The sequence below is a fragment of the Moschus berezovskii genome, chromosome 18 (genome assembly GCF_049115385.1).
Source record: "Moschus berezovskii isolate FMDL1 chromosome 18, NW_MosBer_1.0, whole genome shotgun sequence".
Taxonomy (NCBI): domain Eukaryota; kingdom Metazoa; phylum Chordata; class Mammalia; order Artiodactyla; family Moschidae; genus Moschus; species Moschus berezovskii.
Window position 1 is genome coordinate 64,220,443 of NC_142477.1, and position 23,201 is coordinate 64,243,643.

At 34.9% G+C, this 23,201-nt stretch overlaps 1 protein-coding gene across 10 annotated transcripts in view; it reads left to right on the forward strand.

Moving 5' to 3' along the window:
- Window positions 1-23,201, forward strand: part of ERBIN (erbb2 interacting protein) — a 133,376-nt gene that overhangs the window by 106,472 nt on the left and 3,703 nt on the right. Inside the window, exons 17-26 of one of the 10 annotated variants that reach the window (XM_055421959.2) lie at window positions 158-331; window positions 1,376-1,561; window positions 5,090-5,204; window positions 7,405-7,588; window positions 9,263-10,808; window positions 14,830-14,973; window positions 17,526-17,645; window positions 20,001-20,210; window positions 21,292-21,384; window positions 21,864-21,938. In XM_055421959.2, the coding sequence (XP_055277934.2) occupies window positions 158-331; window positions 1,376-1,561; window positions 5,090-5,204; window positions 7,405-7,588; window positions 9,263-10,808; window positions 14,830-14,973; window positions 17,526-17,645; window positions 20,001-20,210; window positions 21,292-21,384; window positions 21,864-21,938 (2,847 nt within the window). The remainder of the gene's footprint in view (window positions 1-157; window positions 332-1,375; window positions 1,562-5,089; window positions 5,205-7,404; window positions 7,589-9,262; window positions 10,809-14,829; window positions 14,974-17,525; window positions 17,646-20,000; window positions 20,211-21,291; window positions 21,385-21,863; window positions 21,939-23,201) is intronic. The other 9 variants (XM_055421960.2, XM_055421961.2, XM_055421963.2 and 6 more) reach the window with 9 other exon arrangements.

Here is a 23,201-nt window from a genome sequence, read left to right on the forward strand (position 1 = left end):
ATCTGTGTATAGTTGTAACTGATCCAGTTTGCTCTACAACACAAAATAACACAGCACTGTAAATCAACTATACTCCAATAAAGATTTTTTTAAAAAGAAATACGTGTACTTTTAATTGTGAGATAATTTTAAATTATCTTTTATTTTATTTCTCTAGGAGGGAAATTTGAAGAGATATCCAACACCATACCCGGATGAGCTTAAGAATATGGTCAAAACTGTTCAAACCATTGTACATAGATTAAAAGATGAAGAGACTAATGAAGACTCTGGAAAAGATTTAAAACCACATGAAGATCAGCAAGTTGTAAATAATGATGTGGGTGTGAAGGTTAGAAAGCTCAATTTAAAAGCATTGACTAAAATCTATTTCCAGTTCTTTAAAATTTTTAAATGATAATTGATACGATGATCCTTTTTGTATACACCAGAATACACTCCCAGACCTGGGCAGTATTCTCAGATTGTTGTTGTTCAGTCATCTCTGACTCTTTGCAACCCCATGGATGGCAACACACCACGCTTCCGTGTCCTTCACTATCCCCCAGAGTTTGCTCAGACTCATGTCCGTTGAGTCAGTGATGCCATCTAACCATCTCATCCTCTGCTGCCCCCATCTCCTCCTGCCCTCAATCTTTCCTCTCAGGGTCTTTTCCAGTGAGTCAGCTCTTCACATCAGGTGACCAGAGTTCTCAGATCCCTGAACTAAAAGCTGTCATAGCGAGCAAACTGAAATGCTATTATTCCCACTTCAGTTATGGTTACAGACTGTCCAGATGGGCAGGAGACTGTCAGCATAGCTTTTGAACTAACATTGCCTGAACAAAGAATAAGATAATGAATGTCAGAAAGTTCATGGTTATAGAAATACTTTTTCCCCTGGTAATATTGATCCATTCTACCCAGTTTTAATTTTAAATGTAATTACTGTGACAGATCGTTGACATTTCCCTAGGATGTTTCTGAAACATACACAAATCCCTGAATTGTGTGTTCCTTTAATGAACTTTCCACTCTGCACCTGTATCACAGAAACAGAAGCTTTATCCTGTCACTGAGGTTATGATACATTCCACAATGAGCAGGAAAATAGCGAGCCTTCCTGAGTTTGCACATGCCAAGTGACTGATAAATACCAGCTTTGCACCTTCTAGGATGAAATGGAACCTTAGCTAAATTGTAAAGTTTAATGTGGCTCATGGACCTTTGTGCCTGCCTGTTCCCACAGTGAGCGTTTTCTCTCTCAGTGCGACAGATTTCCGAGTTTAAAACTTCAATTTACTCATAATAGGAAGATACTTTTAAATTTTTATCTGAACTTTAATAAAGTAATAGGAGTAAAGAATGTGAGTTCTTTATCTTTTCTTTTGCTTAGACTTCTGAAAGTACCACTCCAGTAAGAAGCAAAGCTGATGAAAGAGAAAAGTATATGATAGGAAACTCTGTACAGAAGACCAGTGAACCTGAAGCTGAGGTCAGTTCTGGAAATCTGCCAGTGACTGCAAATGTGAAAGCCTCTGAGAACTTGAAGCATATTGTTAATCATGATGATGTTTTTGAGGTATGGCTTTGATTATTCTGGAGTAATGTTAAATGATAAGAATTTAACATTTCATTGTTGCTAACTAAAGGTAGTGGAAAGCTGATACCAATAGCAGAAAATATGCTAATACAATTTTGCCATTGAGAAATTTCATAATATTTGGTTTACCACTCATTTATCACTTAAGCTTCAACATTGGAGTACAGAGGTTATAAAAATTTTTACTATTTAAATTGAGTTGTGGCAGTTCTAATTTTGTAAAATTTATAATAGCAATTACTTTAATATCAGTTACTTAAAAATGAAAAAGTTGCTGTTGGTTTACCAAATAATAAGTCAGTTATTTGACTTATTTAGGCATTTATCATTGATTGTATTTTTTTTTCTTGAATATCTGAGACTTTTTAAAGAGATTTTTTGCTTGGATCAATAAAAGCTTTTTTTTTTTTAAGCAGCTTTATTGAGGTATAACTCATACACTATACAACTCACTCATTTAAATAAAGGGTGCAGTTCAGTGGCCTTTAGTGTACTAAAAGTTGTGCAACCCTCACTACTAACACTTTTAGAACATTTTATTACCCTAAAAGAAAGCCTGTACTTCTTAGTTGTCTCCCTACAACTTCTATATCCTCCTCCCCAATCCTGAGCAACTAGTAGTCTTCGGCCTCTAGATTTGGCTGTTCTTGGCATTTCATATAAATGTAATCATATAGTATGTGGCCTTTGTAACTCTTCCATTTAACATAATGTCATCAAGATTATTCATAGAATAGCACGTATCAGTACTTCATCCTTTTTTTTTTAATGTGTGTATATTTCATTGTCATCGTCCATTATGAACATGTGAGTTATTTCCACATTTTGTCTCTAATGATGAGTGAGGTTCCTTTGAATATTTGTATATAAGTTTTTGTGTGGATATATATTTTCTTTCCTCTTGGGTATAGTTTATACCCAAGAGGAAAGAAAATACATCCTCTTTCCTCTAGAATTGAATTGCTAGATTGTATGGTAACTCTGTTTAACTGTTTGAGAAACTGCCAATTTTCCAAAAGTGATTGCACCATTCTACATTCCCCTCATACACTACTGGAAGTATTAAGTTTTATCGAAATTTAGAAAGAGGTATTTTCTGGCTATAAAGAACCACAGATGACTTTAAGGTAAAGGAAACGTTTAACTTGTATTTTGAAGTATTTCAGTTAACAGAAATAGGAGAATTGAATGAAATGTGAAAAGAATAGTGAAAGCAAAAGACTGGCCTTTAGAAAGTGTAGGAAAGAGCATTGGTCAGACCATCTGACCAAATATATCAGGGGATATAGTTAATGAAATAAAATTAGTAGAGTAGATTGTTTCCTGATAGCTATGCTGATAAGTCTGGATTTAATGTTCTATACTATAGTCTTTGGGGAGCCACTGAACTTTTTAGCGGAATTATCTATATTAAACATAATCATTGTAACTTCCCTGGTGGCCCAGTGGTTAAGACTCCATGCTTCCAGTACAGGGGACACAGATTTGCTCATTGGTTGAGGAACTAAGATCCCACATGCTGTGGGGCATGGTCAAAATAAATAAAAAGTTTTAATTAAGAAAATAAACATAATTATTGGAAAAAATGCAGTAACTGGGGGAAAGAGTAAGAAAGGAAAGAATATGAGCAAACTGCAGGAAGATTGATTGACATGAGCAAAGGAAACAGAAAGGTGGTAGGAGATTTAGGAGACTAAAGTTCGCAGTATAATATAACTTCATGAAGAAGAAGGTCTGATCAGCAGTTTAAATGCTGCAGATATCAAAAGGCTGAGACAAACCTCCTTGTCCTGTTATCTCATTCTTTGTATTCATTGTACCAGTCAAGTTCTGTTAATGGTAATAAAATTTCTGTCCAGTTCTTTTTTTTTCTGTACTAGCTATTACTGCCATTGCAGGACAGATGTCGTCTTTTTTGTTCAGGACTATTGCTATACCCAATTTTCTTTCTGCCAGTCTCTCTTTCCATAAACCTTTAATACCAGAGTTTCTATTTTAAAAGATAATCTGCCTTGTGAGTTTCTAGCTTGGCAACTTTCAGTAATGAGCAGCGTGTACTTAATTGAGTTCATACTCAGAGCATAACCTTTTACTATGCAATCTAGTCTGCCTTCTCTGTCACTCCTGCCCCTTTTCCTAAATTTCAGCTTCATGGAGCTGACTTGACGTACATTTTCTTATTTCCATGTTTTCCTCTACTCAGAATGTTATTTACCTCTTAACTTACCCTTGAAGACTAAATCCAATTTACGCTTCTCTCCCTTAACTACTTAACAGTCTAACTCCATTGCAGTACAGTCTGGAACAGAGTTGGCAGACTGGACTGTTGCCCCAAGCTGGCCCACTGCCTATTTTTATATGGCTTGCAAGCTAAGAACAGCTTTACATTATTGAACTTTAAATAAAGGTCAAAAGAAAAAGCATGTTTGTGAAATATGAAAAATTAGATGACATTTAGTTTCACTGGCACACAACCATGCTAATTTGCTTACATATTGTCTGTGGCTACTTTTATGCCACAGCAGCAGAATTGGTTGGTTGAAACAATATGTGGCTTGCAAAGTATAAAATATTTACTGTCTGGTCTTTTTATTGAAATAGTTTTCTGATTTCAGTTCTTATTTTATTATGACACTTAAAGCACTTAGAAATCTTAGTATTTCTAATAGAATACTGTTTTAAGACTTTTTATTTATTTTGATTATATTAGCTAAAAATATGGAGAAGGAAATGGCAACCCACTCCAGTGTTCTTGCCTGGAGAATCCCAGGGACGGGGGAGCCTGGTGGGCTGCCGTCTATGGGGTCGCACAGAGTCGGACACGACTGAAGTGACTTAGCAGCAGGAGCTAAAAATAAACTGTAGAAGATCTGAGTTTCTGTCTGTTATATACAATGTTGAAATCTTTCTATTAATGCTTGTTGACAACAGTCTCTGTGTGTGTGCTAACAGCACTGAGTGGTAAATTGCATGGGACAATTGCCAGATATCAGAGAAAAAAATCATGGAGAATAATAAAAGATTCTGTCTTCAAATTGGGCAGAAATTTCCATTAATTTATCTTAGTGGAAGAGCATCTCAGTCCTTCTGATTCCTTGGAACCTGGTGATCCTTGAAGGAATAAATTTAAGAATTAGGAATACACTTTTCGTTAGAGCATCTTCACTAAACTGAGTTTTTCACCGGCAGGGATTGTGTTTTACTCATTTTTGTTTCTCTGGCACTTGATATAGTACCAGGTACATACTAATCATAATACAGTTGAATTAAGGACCACACAGAAAATTATACCTTAGACACTTTGGTGTAGTGTTAATAATTTCTGTAGTTTTATTGCTGTGTCTTGAAAAATTTAAGTCACATACTAGTTTTATTCAGTTACTGTAAAAAGGTTTTATGCCTGTGTCAAGTATTTTCTCTTTGAAGTTCATATAACTTAATATTTATTCATTTAAAGAAACCAAAATTTATTTTTGTGAATATTTTTCTCTTTTTTCTTTAAATTAGGAATCTGAAGAACTTTCTTCTGATGAAGAGATGAAAATGGCAGAGATGCGACCACCATTAATTGAAACCTCTATTAACCAGCCCAAAGTGGTAGCACTTAGTAGTAACAAAAAAGGTTAGATGTCAAAAGAAAGCTCGCTAATAACAGAAATGGACTGAGTAAAATTTATACATTTTTTAAATGAATTTCACTAAATGTTACTATGTTATTTAAAATACTTTTCAGAAGCAATTTTTGTAAAGGGTCTATTCCTTATCTCTCGTTTTTAAAGAAAAATCTTGATGGATCTCTTCCTTCATTCATCTAAGTTTACTTACATGACATGGATTTTTTAGGCAGATAAGCCTAGATTATGATTTCATCTCTGCCATTTATTTGCTTTATGATCTTTGAGCTCCTTAATTTTGTCCATGTGTATACGTCTAACTGGGCTTCCCAGATGGTGCTAGTGGTTAAGAACCCACCTGCCAATGCAGGAGACATAAGAGATGTGGATTTGATCCCTGGGTCGGGAAGATCCTCTAGAGGAGGACACAGCAACCCACTCCAGTATTTTTGTCCATGGGGAATCCCATGGACAGAGGAGTCTGGAGGGCTACAGTCCATAGGGCTGCAAAGAGTCAGACATGACTGAAGTGATTTAGCACGCATACGTCTAACTAGACATACAATGAAGCTAATGAAAGATTTTGAGAATTTCAAATATATTGGGTTAGTGTACTCAGATCTAGCATAGTACCTTATGTATAACAGATGCTTGTTGTTATTTTGTCTGTTAAGGAACTTTTTTTTTAACATACCCCTCACCCCCACCTAACATAGAATCTCAGACTCTTAGAAATGAAAGACAACTCTGAGAGTAGCTATCCCTTCCTTTTATCCTTCCCTCACTCTTCTCCACCAAATGTCTGAAAATGTCTACATTATTTCCACCAAAGATTTATCCAACCTGTACCTTTATGGCACTGATGAAACTTGCTGGCAAAGTGGCCCTTTAAAGGATAGCTTGGGGTTGCATAATAATGGTACTGATATTTGTTACTAATTGTTACTTAATATGCTAAATAGTTTACGTATTATTATCTAATTGTCACAATTACCCCATGAGAAGGAAGTTCAGTTCAGTTCAGTCGCTCAGTCCTGTCCGACTCTCCGCAACCCCATGAATCACAGCACGCCAGGCCTCCCTGTCCATCACCAACTCCCGGAGTTCACTCAAACTCATGTCCACAGAGTTGGTGATGCCATGCAGCCATCTCATTCTCTGTCATCCCCTTCTCCTCCTGCCCCCAACCTTTCCCAGCATCAGAGTCTTTTCCAGTGAGTCAACTCGTCGCATGAGGTGGCCAAAGCTATTGCAGTTTCAGCTTTAGCATCAGTCCTTCCAATGAACACCCAGGATTGATCTCCTTTAGAATGGACTGGTTGGATCTCCTTGAAGTACAAGGGACTCTCAAGAGTCTTCAAAGTAGGAGAATATAAATAGGAGAGAACTTAAGTGCCATGTAGTTTAACAGTATCTTAAAAATTCAAATTCTCAGACCCGAACACCTTAAAGCAGAAGTTACAGAGCTCCATGTACTACCATGCCTGTAGGGTTGTAAACATACTAAGTTATTATCTTTTTATCATTACTTTTAAAAAATGGTACTTTTTATTACTCCCTGCCTGTAGTAGAATATGAATATTATCTATTTGTTTATATAGTTATTGTAAAACCATCTCACATATTGAGAGTTCACTATTCATATATAGTTCTTTGAAATGATATTAGGGGAAAGCTGACGTGAAAATTTCTGGATTTGTTTGGTGTTTCTTTTTTGGTTGACTGTACTGCTCATTTTTGTTATCAGAATAGGTGAAAACAATTTCATACGTGTATGAAATCATTTATACCCTAGATAATAAGTTTATTGAGGTTATGAACTACAGTATGTATTTCTTACTGTTACAACTTTTTAAAACTAAATTCATGGAAAAGTATATTCACTAAAACAGCCTAAAATGGCCTTAAAAACATTATGTGATAACATTTGTGTCAGTAGTTTAAATCAGATTCTGGGTAACTCTATCATTGTTCATATTTTAAAAAAGAAACTATAGGTATCACTAAAAACTAACTGAAGGTATCACTGTTTTTAAATTCTTGAATCTTTTTATGTGTTAGGACTGAATTTTCTGAGGTGAGCCTCTGGTTATCTTCTATCCGTATAATTCCTTATCTTATATATTGAACCAAGACAATATAAATGCCGTTTGTCATTACTGGAAATTCTATGTGACTTTATCAGTAGCTTAATTTTTTTTCTTACAGATGATACAAAGGATACAGATTCTTTGTCAGATGAAGTTACACACAATAGCAATCAGAATAACAGCAACTGTTCTTCTCCATCTCGGATGTCTGATTCGGTTTCTCTTAATACTGATAGCAGTCAAGATACCTCACTCTGCTCTCCAGTGAAACAAACTCATATTGGTATTAATTCCAAAATCAGGTTTGTGACCATCTTAACGAGATAATTCATTTGTACAATACATAGAGGTGGCAAGACAAATAAATATATACTATTTATATTATTAAAACATAAAAGGCTTTGCAAATTAATTTTATAGAAGCAGTTCAGACAGTATATAATTTCTTCCCCAGTTTATTTACTAATTATAATTACTTAGCTTCTATACATCTCCCTGGATTGGGAAGATTGGCTGGCGAAGGGCATGGCAACCCACTTCAGTATTCTTGCCTGGAGATTCTCCATGAATGGAGCAGCCTGGCGAGCTGCAGTCCTTGAGGTTGCAAAGAGTCGGACAAGACTGAGTGACTAAACACAGAACAGCACATACATTTTCATCTTAGTCTTTTAAATGAAAAGTCTTAAAATATATTCTAATTCTCTTCATTAAAAGGTTGAACAGTTTTATAATGTTTTTTAATATAGCCTGTTTAGAATAATTCAAGTTAAAGGGTTATGCTTGATAGAAGGATTTGGATTACTGCTGAATCCAAAGTTTATTGTATGGATATTGTTAACTGATTTTTAGAGTTATATTGTACTTAAATTCTAGGTATATTTAAGTTAAATTTTTCTATATATTGATTTGCATTACTTTAAAAGGAAGATGAATTTTATGTCTCACATTGAGTTTTAACTCAATATATTTAAGATTAATCACTTATACCCTTCCTCTGAATTTGAGGCTAAAATCTAGTGTGGTAAAATATTACTTTTATAACCTCTTGTATGTTAAAATAATGGTTAATTTGTTGAAAAGTAAAATTTGATATAGTTGACAAGTAGTCCAGTATTTTCTAAATCATGTTTTGTAATGAAATAAAGGCTAAGAAAGGGATATAGCCATACCTTCTTTAGTTGTATTTCTAATAATTTCTGTTATCTAATCAGAGGATCAGTATTAAAAAGTATTTGTTGAAATGTAACTTGCATATTTATACAAAGGAACACAAATATGTTTTCATATTATCAAATAGAAATAAAATATCTTTTATAATTTTGGAATGGCTTGTTTTATAAATATTTGCCAAATACAGTGTAGTCACTTAAGAGAATAATTAGATTTAGTTTCTCTTTTGATCTTCATACTTTGTAGATCTTTGAGTGATTGTTTAGTTCTTTGTATAATTTCCTTATATATATTTGGATCTAACAATACCTACTTAATGTAATTGATCACTACTGTGAGCTTTTGAATTATTCATAAAAATATTCTGTGCTCTTACTCAGCTATTCAACTTATTGACCTTATCTCCATGTATGTACCTATCTTTCAATCATTTCATATTTTAGAACATTCATGAAAAGGTGCAGCAGTAGAAGAGAATTATTTCATTACAAAATATGTACATTTTTCTTCATTGTTTAGCTCTATTAAACTGTATTGTGATACAGCGATTATGATAGTGGCAGTAATTAATCTTATCTGTGCATTTTGATTAGTATGTTTTACTTGTCTCTATTTAATATAAATTTCTATTATTTGACCGTTATAATAATATTTTAAAATTACATGCTTGATACTAAATGTCTTTAATCTGTGACTCCCATCAACACTCTTATCTCTGTATATCTACACAGTATCTAGTTGTTAATGTTCCCCATGACTAAAAACTGGGCTTTATGATGTTTGTGATAAAATTATCTTTCTTTTAGGCAAGAAGATGAAAATTTTAACAGTCTTTTACAAAATGGAGATATTTTAAATCATTCAACAGAGGAAAAAATCAAGGTTCCTGATAAAGATTTTAACTTACCTGAGTATGATTTGAATATTGAGGAGAGGTTAGTTCTTATTGAAAAAGGTGTTGACTCAACAGCCACATCTGATGAATCTCACAAATTAGACCATATCAATATGAATCTAAATAAACTTGTAACTAATGATACATTTCAACCAGAGGTAGTGGAAAGATCAAAGACACAAGATACAGCGCTTGGAATGGGCTTTTTAAGCAATAATGCTAAAGGAGAAGCTGAGCACTTGGAAAACGGAAACAAGTTTCCTAATGTTGAATGCATAAATAAGGTAAATGGACATTCTGAGGAAACTCCCCAGTCTCCTAGGAGGACCGAACCACATGACACTGATGCTTCTGTTGATGTGGGTCATTCCAAAAGCACTGAAGATCTCTCCCCTCAGAAAAGTGGGCCAATTGGATCTGTTGTGAAATCTCATAGCATAACTAATATGGAAACTGGAGGGCTAAAAATCTATGACATTCTGAGTGATAATGGACCTCAGAAGCCAAGTGCCACAGCTAAAGTAACATCTACTATTGATGGAAAAAATATAGTCAGGAGCAAGTCAGCTACGCTTTTATATGATCAACCATTGCAAGTATTTACTGGTTCTTCTTCATCTTCTGACTTAATATCAGGTGCAAAGGCAATTTTCAAGTTTGATTCAAATCATAATCCTGAAGAACCAAATATAATAAGAGGTCCCGCAACAAGCGGCCCGCAGTCTATACCTCAGATGTGTGGTCCGCCGCAGTATAATATTCAGTACAGTAGCAGCGCTGCAGTCAAGGACACTTTGTGGCACTCCAAACAAAATCCCCAAGTAGATCCTGTCAATTTTCCCTCCCAGCGCTTTCCTAGATCAGAGAGTGCAGAAAGTCACAGTTATGCTAAACATTCTGCCAATATGAATTTCTCTAATCATAACAATGTTCGAGCTAATACTGGGTATCATTTACACCAGAGACTTGGTCCAGGAAGACATGGGGACATGTGGGCCATCTCACCAAACGACCGACTCATTCCTGGAGCAACCCGAACTACAATTCAGCGACAGAGTAGTGTGTCCTCAACAGCCTCTGTAAATCTTGGTGAGCCAGGTTCCACGAGGCGGACCCAAGTTCCTGAAGGAGATTATTTGTCATACAGAGAGTTACATTCAGTGGGACGAACTCCTCCAGTGATGTCAGGATCGCAGAGACCTCTTTCTGCACGAACCTACAGCGTTGATGGTCCAAATGCCTCACGGCCTCAGAGTGCTCGACCCTCTGTTAGTGAGATACCAGAGAGAACTATGTCAGTCAGTGATTTCAGTTACTCACGGACTAGTCCTTCAAAAAGACCAAATACAAGGGTTGGTTCTGAGCATTCGTTATTAGATCCTCCAGGAAAAAGTAAAGTTCCTCATGATTGGCGAGAACAAGTACTACGACACATTGAGGCCAAAAAATTAGAAAAGGTAATTAAACATGAATTTTTCATTTGCCTCTTTATGAATTTACTAATTTTCCTTTAAAATTTTTGGCATACTTTGTTTTTTAAACAAGATGAACTAAGATACTCTGAATTATTGAATACATACTTATTATATATTCTAGAAGTTTTTCCTTAGTAGTGAGATTAGAGGTCCAAGTTGAGACTTGCTGCTGCTGCTGCTGCTAAGTCACTTCAGTCGTGTCCGACTCTGTGTGACCCCACAGACGGCAGCCCATCAGGTTCCCCTGTCCCTGGGATTCTCCAGGCAAGAACACTGGAGTGGGTTGCCATTTCCTTCTCCAAGTTGAGACTTACCCAGACTCAAAATAGTTGTGATAGTGATAGGAACTTCTTTCCTGTTACTCCTTAATGTTTTCTAATGGGCTTACGTTCATTTGTGTGTCTTAGATTGTGCCACACGTACTGCAAATAATACATGTATATACATGTTTACCTCTGTTGAGTATTTTCTGACTTCCTGCTCATCTATTAATAATTAATTATGTAAATATGTGTATAAAAACAGCAATTTACTCTATAGTTAACAGAATAACAAGAAATGTATTGTAAATGTATCTCTTTCACCCAAGATTTTTTCCCAAGTTCATGTTGTATGACTAACACTGTCACTGACTCAGATGGCTTCTGGCATGGCATTTACTATTGACTCTCCTATATTGCTTTTCTGGCCTATTTGAACGCAGATGTCTGTGGCTCTAATATAATTAGGAGATTGTTGTTAAGTAACTTAAGCTCATGTAGATGAGCTTTTATAACTTTATATGTAGATATTACTTTTTTGAAAAGAGATAAATGTTTTTTAAAAATTAACCTTAAAACTGATATATTAGGACAGTTCTGTGGCCCAAATATATAAGGCATATTCATTCTGCAAGATTCAGCTTCCTGTCTCTCAGCGGATTTTACCCAAGAATTATTTCAGCTTTGTTTATTGATATAAGACATTTTTAAAAGGAGCTAAGTGTATAGAACCTCAATAAATTCTTTAAGTCAAAATGTTTGGAAATCAATGCCTAAAATAAGGATTAATACCTTATATCAATTCACATTGAACCTTTGTTTGTAATAATTAGCTCTTTTAAATTCTGTAGCTTTAAATAGCTGAGCATCTATAGCATTAGGCAACTTCATTGTCATATATCCATTTTGTTTCAGCTGTAATTCTGAACATTCTGTTGAGGCTCTTGAATTTGTGTACTTTATCTGAGGAATTTGGAAGTTTCTTAAGTAAAGGAGTAACATAGCTGTTTTATAAATAAACTTCTGGTGATGGTGTGGAACTGGATTTGAGGAGGAAGAAGCTATAGTTACAGTTAAGTTGATTGAGTTATGAGACTGTCTGACAGTCTAAGAATAAATAGAATGAAAAATGTATAAGTGGAATTGAGACCAAAGAAACAAATTCAAGAGGCAGTTATGAAGTAGACTTTATAAGGGTTTACTCTGATGGGAATATTCCTGTAATCATTCATTGAGGAAAATGGATTAAACTTGAGGTTGGTACCTTGAATAATTGTTTTTTGGGGAATGCCGTTAACTAAATATTGATGAGAAATAGCAGATTTGGAGAACGAGATGAGTTTGGTTATCTTAATGTTATTAGTTGACATCTCAGCTGTTCTCCGCTACTTTCCTGTCTGTCAGAGATTTGCCTGGACTTTAGGAAGCAAGGATTAGCCATCTCATTGTTCCTTGTACTTTTCTGCTTTTTATGTTTAGAATTTACTGTATGATTGCTTGAATACTACATGACAGTAGTTTCCCAGTTGTGCCCACTGGTAATTTAGAGATGAGAATTAATTCATTGAAATTAGGAAAAAGCTTAAGAGGATACAGGCAACATAATTTAGACCCCGACTTGAAAGCACTGGCTGAAAATGGTGGAGGGTGACGGGAGATCTCTATTTGTTCCTCTGCATCTCCCCCTCTCTTCCTTAAACATAATTCTAATGGCATGGTGGGCATTTGAAAATTTTCGTCAGGGGATTTCACAATGCCTGCCCTACCTCTAGAGGAAAAGGTGCTGCTCTGCCCAGCTGGGAGTTTAATAGTAAAACAGAAAGCAATTAGTTATTGAAGTTTACTTGGCTTTCTTAAGTACTAACCCCTCCTTCCCAACTTCCCCAACAAACTGTACCTGGAACACAAACATAGAAAATAGATCTTACGTCAGAAATCTCAAGACTGACTTAATTAAACTTATCAACAGATATTGCAAAGGAATAAAAATTTGTAAAGTTATTCCTAATGTCAACATTTGCCAGTATTCCTTATTAAAAACTGATAAGCACTCCATATGATTAACACAACATGATAATTTCCATTTTTACTTGCTGTTATACAACTATTAGCATGTAGTAAACAATGTCCAGGACATATGTTCAGCACTTAATTGAACTTTGCACAATGTGTTGATGTGTTTTGATAGGATGCAGTTTTATGTGGATGTCTCTGTACAGGCCTAAAGTCAAAGTCAGACCTATTCCGAACTTTTAGCCTTCTTACTCAGTGAAATATTTACAGAAACCTCATATATGTTTAAAGATGACAGCAAAGACTTTGTTCCAAGATTAACATATTATTAGAAAGAGTCAATCAGACCACTCAAGTTAACATGTAAAACTGTGTTATAATGCATGAACATGTGTTTTTATGTTTCTGTGTGTGATTATGTGTATAATTTATTTTTACTTTTTAATCAGATGTTTGGGGAACCTATGAATTGCCTCTGTCAAATCCTTATTCTTTGTGAAATGCTTTGAGAAAGTACAAGCCTGGCCTATTCAGCTTTTTCCTTGGTCTTTACTTTAGAATTCACAAGATAACTAAATTTTTTTGTTGTAGTTTTATAGATTCTTTTCATTCTGAAATGTCACATTGTTTCTTTGTATAAGAGATCAACTTCATAATCTGGAGAAAGTAAATTCTTCCTAAAAGTAATACAGAAATGCTTATGGCCATAACATGCATTTGTGTATTTCTTACTAAGAAGCCATGTCAAAATGAGGTTTCTCTTGGTTTGACCATCAGACCTTCAGTGTTTAGGGACATGACTAAAGCATCCACATGTGAAAGGACAGTAGTGAACTCCAGGAATAACCAGGCAAGAACAGGGAGAATCAGGCAGCGCTTTTATTGAAGCACGTTGTTCAGGCAACTCTGGGATTGGCAATTAGGCATTTATGTAAACTCAGTCATGGAAGGCGTCTATCAGTGAAACTTAAAGGCTTCTTCAAGGTTAAACAGCAGAGCCACTACTGACTTCGAAAAATACAGTCACCTTTAATATCTTTGAATGGGAAAAGAGTTTTGCATGTACATTTTCTAGATTTATTCAAATTTTTTTCCTGATAATTGCAGAGCAGTAAGAGCCTTTTTGAATATTATACCTTAAAAGTCTGTGTGTGTGTTAAACTTTTCTTTAAGACATTTTTTAAGTGTGGAAGGTAATTTTTATTAGAAATTATAAGAGCCAGGTAATTTTTTGCAAATACATTTTGTGCTGTATTATGTATGTTTAAACTCTCCATTTATTTAATAAGACAATTTCTATAGAATGAAGCATTCTCTCTATGAAACCATTTTGACTTAGAAATAACTAAGTATTGGTAAAGTTTGTCTTTACAAAGAAATTAGTTTGTGTTCTGTGTGTAACCATATATTTTCTGATGAACGTCTGATAAGATAGGTTAGGAGTAAAACATAATAGCCTAAGAGCAGCTGTATGTTTGCACTTTCTTTTTTGGTGTTTAAACATGTAAATGGTTGGATTTACATATAATTTATGTGTGAATACATATATGTTTTCATGTAAATATATGGTAAATAGTGCCAATTTCTTTCAGTGTCTCTGAAAATTCAGTGTTGCATGGTATTCCTGCGTGATCTGGGGGTTACTTATATATATGTCTATGTGTATAACGTGTCTTGTGAATTTTGCATGCTACACTAATCTCTGTTAAATCTATCCCCTCTTTATTCAGAGCATGCTGTCAAGGTCCTTTAATTCCAATTTTACTGCTGTAAGCAACTTTCACTATGGCAGCTCTAGGGATCTGCATGGCAGCCAGGGCAGTCTCGCCTTGAGTGTTGCAGACGGAAGAGGTTCTGGTGGGCACACTTTTCGAGTGAGTACCTGCAGTAGATCAGTACTTCAGTACATAGATGAGAAAGAAGCCCACATTTCATGTTACCCAAATGTTATTGACCAGAGTGTTTGAATATCCACTTACATAACAAATCACCTGCCACCGGCATTAGTTTCTGCAAAAATCCCTGGGTCAATAATGTGTTAACAGTTCTAGAAAGTAAATCTGTACTGTGGGTTAAATACCTTGATTACCTCCCAGTTCTTCCATGGCTTAGTTGTAAAGCTCTGCAAAGCTGATTTAGGCTTTAACTCTTAAGTTTCTGTGGTCATAACTAAAGGTGTAGTCAGCTCTTATTTATGTAAAAAGGGGTGGGCAACAGGAGTTGAAGAGGTTTTTTTAAAAATTCTTTTTCTTTGTAGTGCTGTCTCTTAAAATTAGCTTGCTTTCCCTAACTCAGAGTTTTAATGCTGTGCCATGCATAATACATAGAGGGGTTGTAGGAAAGAATAATTTTCACTGAGAGTGACTGAGAGTTGCCAAATAAATGCCTGGAACTAAGTTTAATCATAATTTGCAGAATATGATTAAATGTGAGGCTGGAGAAACTGCAGTAACTACCACTGAAAAGGCAAAACCCCAATCCGTTAACACCCAACCTAATCATTTGTGGGAAGAAGGAAGGTTTATTCTTAATGAAAGTTAAGGGTAGGAGATAAGAAGGACAGAAAAGGAGAAAGAACAGAACGACTCTGACTGTTATAAAATTTGTCTTTCCATGACAACTTGAGGTGGTAGCATGACCTCTAAGTAAATATGTCCTCTGCCCTTCTTCCATCCTGAAAAGACCTTTCTCCTTTTATAAAGCTTATTCTCTCCCACATGGTTTTATTTCCATACTGACCCTGCTTCTGGGTCCTTTGCTTTTTACTTGAGTGTCCCCTTTCTCAGCACCCCCAGTCCCCTACTACTGTTGAATGCACTCCTGGCTTTAGTCTGTTGTTCTCTCGGATAGGAGCGGGATCCTGGGTTCACTTTGCTCTGCCTGGACCTCACTCATCTTGCTGTCCCCTGTCACCTGCTGCCACTCGGTTTCTGTGTTACATGTTAGTGGCAGCAGTCATTTTGTAACTTAGCAGTTTGAAACAGGGAGAGAGGAGATGATGGCTAGTAAGCCCTGCATTTCTGGTGCTCTTTCCAGCTGAAGCCATGGGCTTATTAACTCAGGGATAATCTTTATAGTCATCTAGAGCAATTGTTTTTTTTTTACAAATTCTTGATCAGTAATATCTTTTGCTTGTTATTATTAAATTCAGAGTCTTTGAGTCTGTTGCACTTGAACTTTTTCATCTGTAATGTAGTTGTTCATTTAAAGATACAGTTGGACATTCACACTTGAGTTTAAACTTCAAGCTATGAGTTAAGTTGATGATTACACATTTCTGAAAACACATCTCAAAAATGGAAAAGGCAAATAAAGTATTCACTGTATAAATTCACAAAATCAGATCAAACTACATCTAAAAATATAAGCCAGGACTTCCCTGGTGGTCCTGTGGTTAAGACTCCAGGGATCTAAGATCCACATGCTGAACAGCATAGCCAAAAGAAAAACAAAACAACAAAAAACAAACAACCCACTAAACCATAATTTGAACTAGTAACAGACTGCACATGATAGCTTTGTTGCAGATACGGTTCCTAAGACTAAATTACAAACACTTAGATTTGTATGTATCCTGTGGGATATAATAATGAGGTAGATTTCACATTATTTTTCAACATGATTATATATTGAGTTGGCCAGAAAGTTCATTTGGGTTTTTACATAATGCCTTTTGCAGTAGTTTGCATATCTGTGTTGCCAGCCATAACACTTTTTTGAAGGTAACAATACTGCTATTTATCAGAATCTGTTTAGTTTTCTAAAATATAGCTTGGTGTGTTTGGAACTAAATTAAGGTGAAAAATAGGCACATAAGACTGTATATTTATTGATGTTGCTCATCATTAAGAAGGAAATCCTGGATGATACTATGCTGTTAAAAGAACAGCAGTTAATTTTTTTCTTTTTAACCAAAACTTTTTGCTGTACTCAACAGGAGTACATATATTGTAGTTGCTCTTAAAATTTGGGCCTCTTAATTTGGATTAATAACTTACTGCTGCAAATGTTAAAAGCTAGGTATTACTGTAAATAAAATCATAAAAGCATCATAAAGGACTATCTTAACTATATATTCAGATGTACTTTTTACACATTCTAAGAATAAACATTTTGCCACATAACTTTGAAAGACTGTTAAAAGTACTAATATTTTTTCCAGTTTTAGAGATACAACTGACATATAACCTTGTTTTAGTTCAAGGAATACATCATGATGGTTTGATGCATGTGTGTATTGTACAGTGATTACCACAGTAAATCTAGTTAACAGCCTTTATAAAGGTGCAGTTATGATGGTAATGTTTGATTTAGTTCTTCGTCTTTCCATTGTCTAGCACTGTCTCCTCTTAAGTGTCATCACTGCTTTGGTTTCACATCTTAAAGATATTTATTTGTTTATTTTTTATTTCCCCCTCATTTGAAGCATCCCCATACATCTTGTCCAGGAGATCCTTATCAAGATGATATATTCATTTCAGGACAGCAGAACTACCCATCAGCTACACTTAGTCACAAAGATGTTCTTCCAGACAGCCTGATGAAAGTAGGTGCTCAGGGAATGAAGTAGTATCTGTGAGCTTACTGTGTTTTATAGCTTTTGAACTAGAAATATGTTTTAACACTGAAAATGCTTCTGTGAGGACCTTTCCCTCTTGATTAGTAAGTTTTTTTTTTAAATAATTGAGAAATAAGATATAAAGTTTCACTCTGCTGTTTCTTAGTTTATTGCATGATTTTGGCCACACTGAAGAATCATTTTGTTAATTTTGGATTTCTGTAGTATCAACTTGTCTTTTGAATCAAAGGCTTTTTGGCGTTCCTGATAGTAAACTATTTGGAGAGTTAAAAATGAACCTGTCTTAAGTTCGTCATTGGCTGATGAAGGCATTTTAATAGATAATACTTCTAATGTAATTGGAAATCACCTTGAAAGACTTTTATATATAATAAAATAGATGATGGTTGTAGTCTTATTACTTTTATAACTAAAGCATCACTCATTTAGAGAGTTTACTTTTTTGTCATCAGTGCTGGATACGTAATTCTTTTCTTTAGTATTTTCCTTAGTTGTTCTTTTATCTTAACTAAGCCTATATCCCTAGTATAACCAGATACAATTGTGAAGCACAGTTATATATTATATAAACTTCTGTATTGTCCTTTTGAGTAGGAACCCAGCCATTTAAGTTTGTACATATTTATTTATTTTACCCTTTTTTGGTTGCTTTTCTTTTAATTGAACTCTCCTATCCAGTTTCTTTTTAATATCCATTTTGTAGTTTTGGTTACTGAGCTTGTTTTATGTGTTTTATTCTCCTGAGTTATCTGCTAATCATAGTATAGTATATTCCATGACTATGTTTAACACTGATGTAAAATGTCAAGTGTGCCTAAGTTCTGTGTGTCAGGGAGTCTTAAGAATGGGTCAGAAGTAGTTATTGTCTAGAGTATTCTCCCTAGGAGAAAGGTATTGAATCTGCCCATAGGAGTAAATTGTATTAGCGTGGAGAAAAGCAAGTGCTATCTACAGAGTGTGCATAAAATAATAGCTTCAATCTCACGGACAGAGGAGCCTGGCGGGCTATAGTGCGTGAGGCTGCAAAGAGGCAAACACAGATGAACACACACACACAGTATTTAAGTGCTTCTGGACAGATTCATTGCTTCAAGTCTAGGGACAGGTGGTCAACAACCACAGTTTAAAAAACAGAATACAGCACCTCTTTCTCCTCTCTAACCAATATAAGATTTGTGATAGAGGGTTATGTTTGTGCCCTGTCATAAAATACCCAGACTTCATATTTTACTAAGTTCTCAAGTGTAATACAGTGAAAAAGAGAACTTTCTGTTTAAGTAAAAATATTCTTCACCAAAACCAAACTTTGTATTCCTCAGCAAGATGCACATAAGAAGATAAATAGTTCTGAAATTGTTGTCATAATCTTTTCCCAAACTTTTCTACTTTGGGTAATTTTAGGGAAACAGGACTCAAATAATTTCCCTCAGGGTTTTTCTGTAATTTCCTTGTGGGTTAATAGCAGTGAAATTTTAAATGATTGAATAGCTTAAATGTATTTATTTCCTCTTCTACACAAAGATCTCTTTATATGCATATATTGTAATGTAAATATAACCTTTTTATTTGCAGATAGATTCCTCACACTAACAGAATAAGCTATTATCACATTTCTACAAAGGTTATTTTTAAGTCTAAAAGACAAGAGTCTTTAAAACAAAGATAATTCTTTAAAAGCAACAGAATAATCTGGACTTTTTTGTTTAGTCTGTGAAAAGTAAAATGTCAAGGTTTAATTTTTGTGGCTCACGTTCTATGGAATTAGTATTTAGAGAGTTTAAAATTTCGTAACTTGAGACACACACACACATACAGAAGGAATAAATCAGTTTTCTTCTGCATTTTAATTCTGGAAAGGAAAGAACAGAGGTAGAAGAATATACTCAGATTATGAATAAATTCTACCACAGAAAAATAGCAAATGCATCTTTTGAGTATATGTGAGAGACTAAATATAGGAAAAGATTCCCTTTTAATGGGCTTACTTAAATTCTAAAATTTTGGCATACTGTTTATCATTTTAACACTGGGTTACAGTTACAGAAAAGTAAATAATTTTAAATGTAGATGTGATTAATTTGGAGCTTTAAAAGAGTGAATCTATCATCAAGCATCAGGCAAACTTAGAATTGAGACATTAACAGGGTTTTTCTTTTCCTTTTAAAAGTGTAAAATCAGAAAAAAAAAATGACATACATGGCATGATAATGTGATTTAGAATGTTAAACTCAAGTGCTTTTGTAATGCTCCAAGAAGAAAATCCAAATATTTGTTATAAGACATTATTATTGGTCATTTTAAGACACTTCATGTTTTTCTTAGATGCCTTTGAGTAATGGACAGATGGGCCAGCCTCTCAGGCCTCAGGCAAATTATAGTCAAATACATCACCCCCTTCCTCAGGCATCTGTGGCAAGGCATCCCTCTAGAGAACAACTAATTGATTACTTGATGCTGAAAGTGGCCCACCAGCCTCCATACACACAGCCCCATTGCTCTCCTAGACAAGGCCATGAACTGGCAAGGCAAGAGGTAAGAATGATCAAGAATATTTGGACTTTGAGACTAAGCTTTTAATGTATTTTATAGGTTATTTAATTATAGCAATAAATCCATATAGAATTTTAACATAGTTTTTACCATTTTGTTTAATAGATTGGTTTCATGTTACATTTATAAGGTATTAAACTTTGTGGTTTAACTTGACTGTATGATTCCCCCGCCCATTCTGATAAATTGACATAGGATATAGCATTGAGGGCATGATTTATTTTCCCTAAGGTGGTTGTTTTTCCAAACTGGTTGATGATGTTCCAATAATCAAACGTTCTTCAGGAATATGAATAGTAGACCTATAAACTTGAAAGGTGTATTATATCTGCCAATTGTTATTTGATACTTGGTTTCTGAAACTGGACTATAGTCTCCAAAGAGCTTTGAGAATTAAATCTTAGAAACTACTTTCAAAGTCAGCAGTCATATATTCATTTATTTTGATAGCTTATTAATAAAATAATATCATTAGAAACTTAGAGAAATGTATCATTCATTTTGTTTTAGTTTCTGGAGAAAGGGAGTGTTTTACAACAAAATTTAGCTCTTGCCTCTTTTCATAGCTTGGTTGTAAAAAATAATACAATTGATCATCAATCCTAGCTCCTTTGAAGGGTATAAACAGATTCAGGAAAGAAGTTAGCCTCCTAACAACCACCCAGGGATCTTTTATATGTCTTATGAAACATAGTCGGAAATACTATGTAATTTAGATGTTTGCAAATGGAAATTGATGATAAAGTACATGTTTTGTGTGTATGCTGTATGTCATTAGAGTCTGTGATGTCCAAAATATATAAAGTCAACATTAATTGGTTGCATAATCCTGATAAGATAGCAATAAATTGATTTAGGAGCTATGCTTTATAATCTTAGCTGTGCCTTTAACTCACTAACTCATTAACATATTATTTCACATTGTAGTTTCATTTCATCTGCCCAAATATTTATTTTTGGTGAATTCTTACCTATTTATATTTTCTTGATCTTAATTTACCAATATGAATATCATTGTAACTTTTTCTGATACAGCAATAAGTTTATTTTTGTGTTAACTCAGATTCGAGTGAGAGTTGAAAAGGATCCAGAACTTGGATTTAGCATATCAGGAGGGGTTGGGGGAAGAGGAAACCCATTCAGACCTGATGATGATGTGAGTTTTGTTTATATATCCTTGAAATGCTCGTTAGTTTTTATTCACTAAATTAATGCCTTTGATGCATAAGTAAATATCTAACAGATATTTATTTAAATCTAGATAGATGTCACCTTATGATTTCCCTGTTCAACTTTTAGTTTTGAAATGTGATCAGTACAAATTAATTGTTTGAGGAATACAAATTTAACTCCAGAATATTACTGTTCATTATATTATGAAGTGACATTTTAATTGTTAATACTTTTCTATACATCTGTATATGTACTTTTTTTTTTATCACTTTAACAAAACACCACTGTACTACTGTAAGAATCACCAGAAGCACAGAGAACATAGCATTATCACAGTACTGGAGAAAACTTGTACCGCAGTTCAAATATTTACATACTGTAAAAAAGATTGCTCCTTGGTACTCTTCTTTTTATGCATGCTTCTTTCCAATAAATAATTATCTTTTTTTGTTGTTATTAAAGGGTATATTTGTAACAAGGGTACAGCCTGAAGGACCAGCATCAAAATTATTGCAGCCAGGTGATAAAATTATTCAGGTAACTTAAGATACGTCTTTCATTATCTTTTTTTTAAAATAATATCTGACCTCATCAAATGCCAGATTAGAAAGTAAACACTTTATGAAGTTCTCTTTAGATATTTGTGGATGAAGGCGTTTCTTATAGGCTACTCTCTAGTGCTTTCATAGCTTAAAATACTTCTGCCTTATACCTTGGAAAATCATACTAATAATTTTAAATACACCTTAGCAGTTTTGAAATATATCTTAGCCTTTTGATTAAGTTTATGAATGTTGTTGTTCAGTCGTGTCCGACTCTTGGGAGCACCAGGTTTCCCTCTCCTTCACCATCTCCTGGAGTTTGCTCAGATTCATGTCCATTGAGTCAGTGATGCCATCCAACCATTTATGGCAAGAACAAGTTGCGCAAGTTGTGAATGTTAGCTTGTTCTAAAATAAGATGAGAAAGAATCCCTTTTGTGTGTTATGAGAATTAAGAGAGTTAATTTAAGAAGTTCTGAAAGGCATTTGGAACTGTGTATCTGGTGTACAGAAAGACCTCATTAAATGCTTAACCTAAATCACAAGAAGTATGGTGTTCTTGCTCTGATGGCTCCTAGGCAAGTGGGAAGACTGGACTTCAACCTCTTCTCAGTTCAGTCAGTTCAGTCACTCACTCCTGTCTGACTCTTTGCGACCCCATGGACTGCAGCACGCCAGGCCTCCCTGTCAATCGCTAACTCCCAGAGTTTACTCAGACTCATGTCCATTAAGTCAGTGATGCCATCCAACCATCTCATCCTCTGTTGTCCCCTTCTCCTGCCTTCAGCCTTTCCTAGCATCAGGGTCTTTTCAAATGTGTCAGTTCTTCGAACCAGGTGGCCAAAGTATTGGGTTTCAGCTTCAGCATCAGTCCTTCCAAAGAATATTTAGGACTGATTTCCTTTAGGATGGACTGGTTGGATCTCCTTTAGTCCGAGGGACTCAAGAGTCTTCTCCAACACCACAGTTCAAAAGCATCAATTCTTTGGCGTTCAGCTTTCTTTATAGTCCAGTTCTCACATCCGTACATGACTATTGGAAAAACAAGGCCTTGACTAGGCGGACCTTTGTTGGCAAAGTAGTGTCTCTGCTTTTTAACATGCTGTCTAAGTTGGTCATAACTTTCCTTCCAAGGAGTAAGCGTCTTTTAATTTCATGGCTGCAGTCACCAACTGCAGTGATGGCTGCATCTCTACCATCTGGAGCCCAACAAAATAAAGTCTTTCACTGTTTTCCCATCTATTTGCCCCGAAGTAAT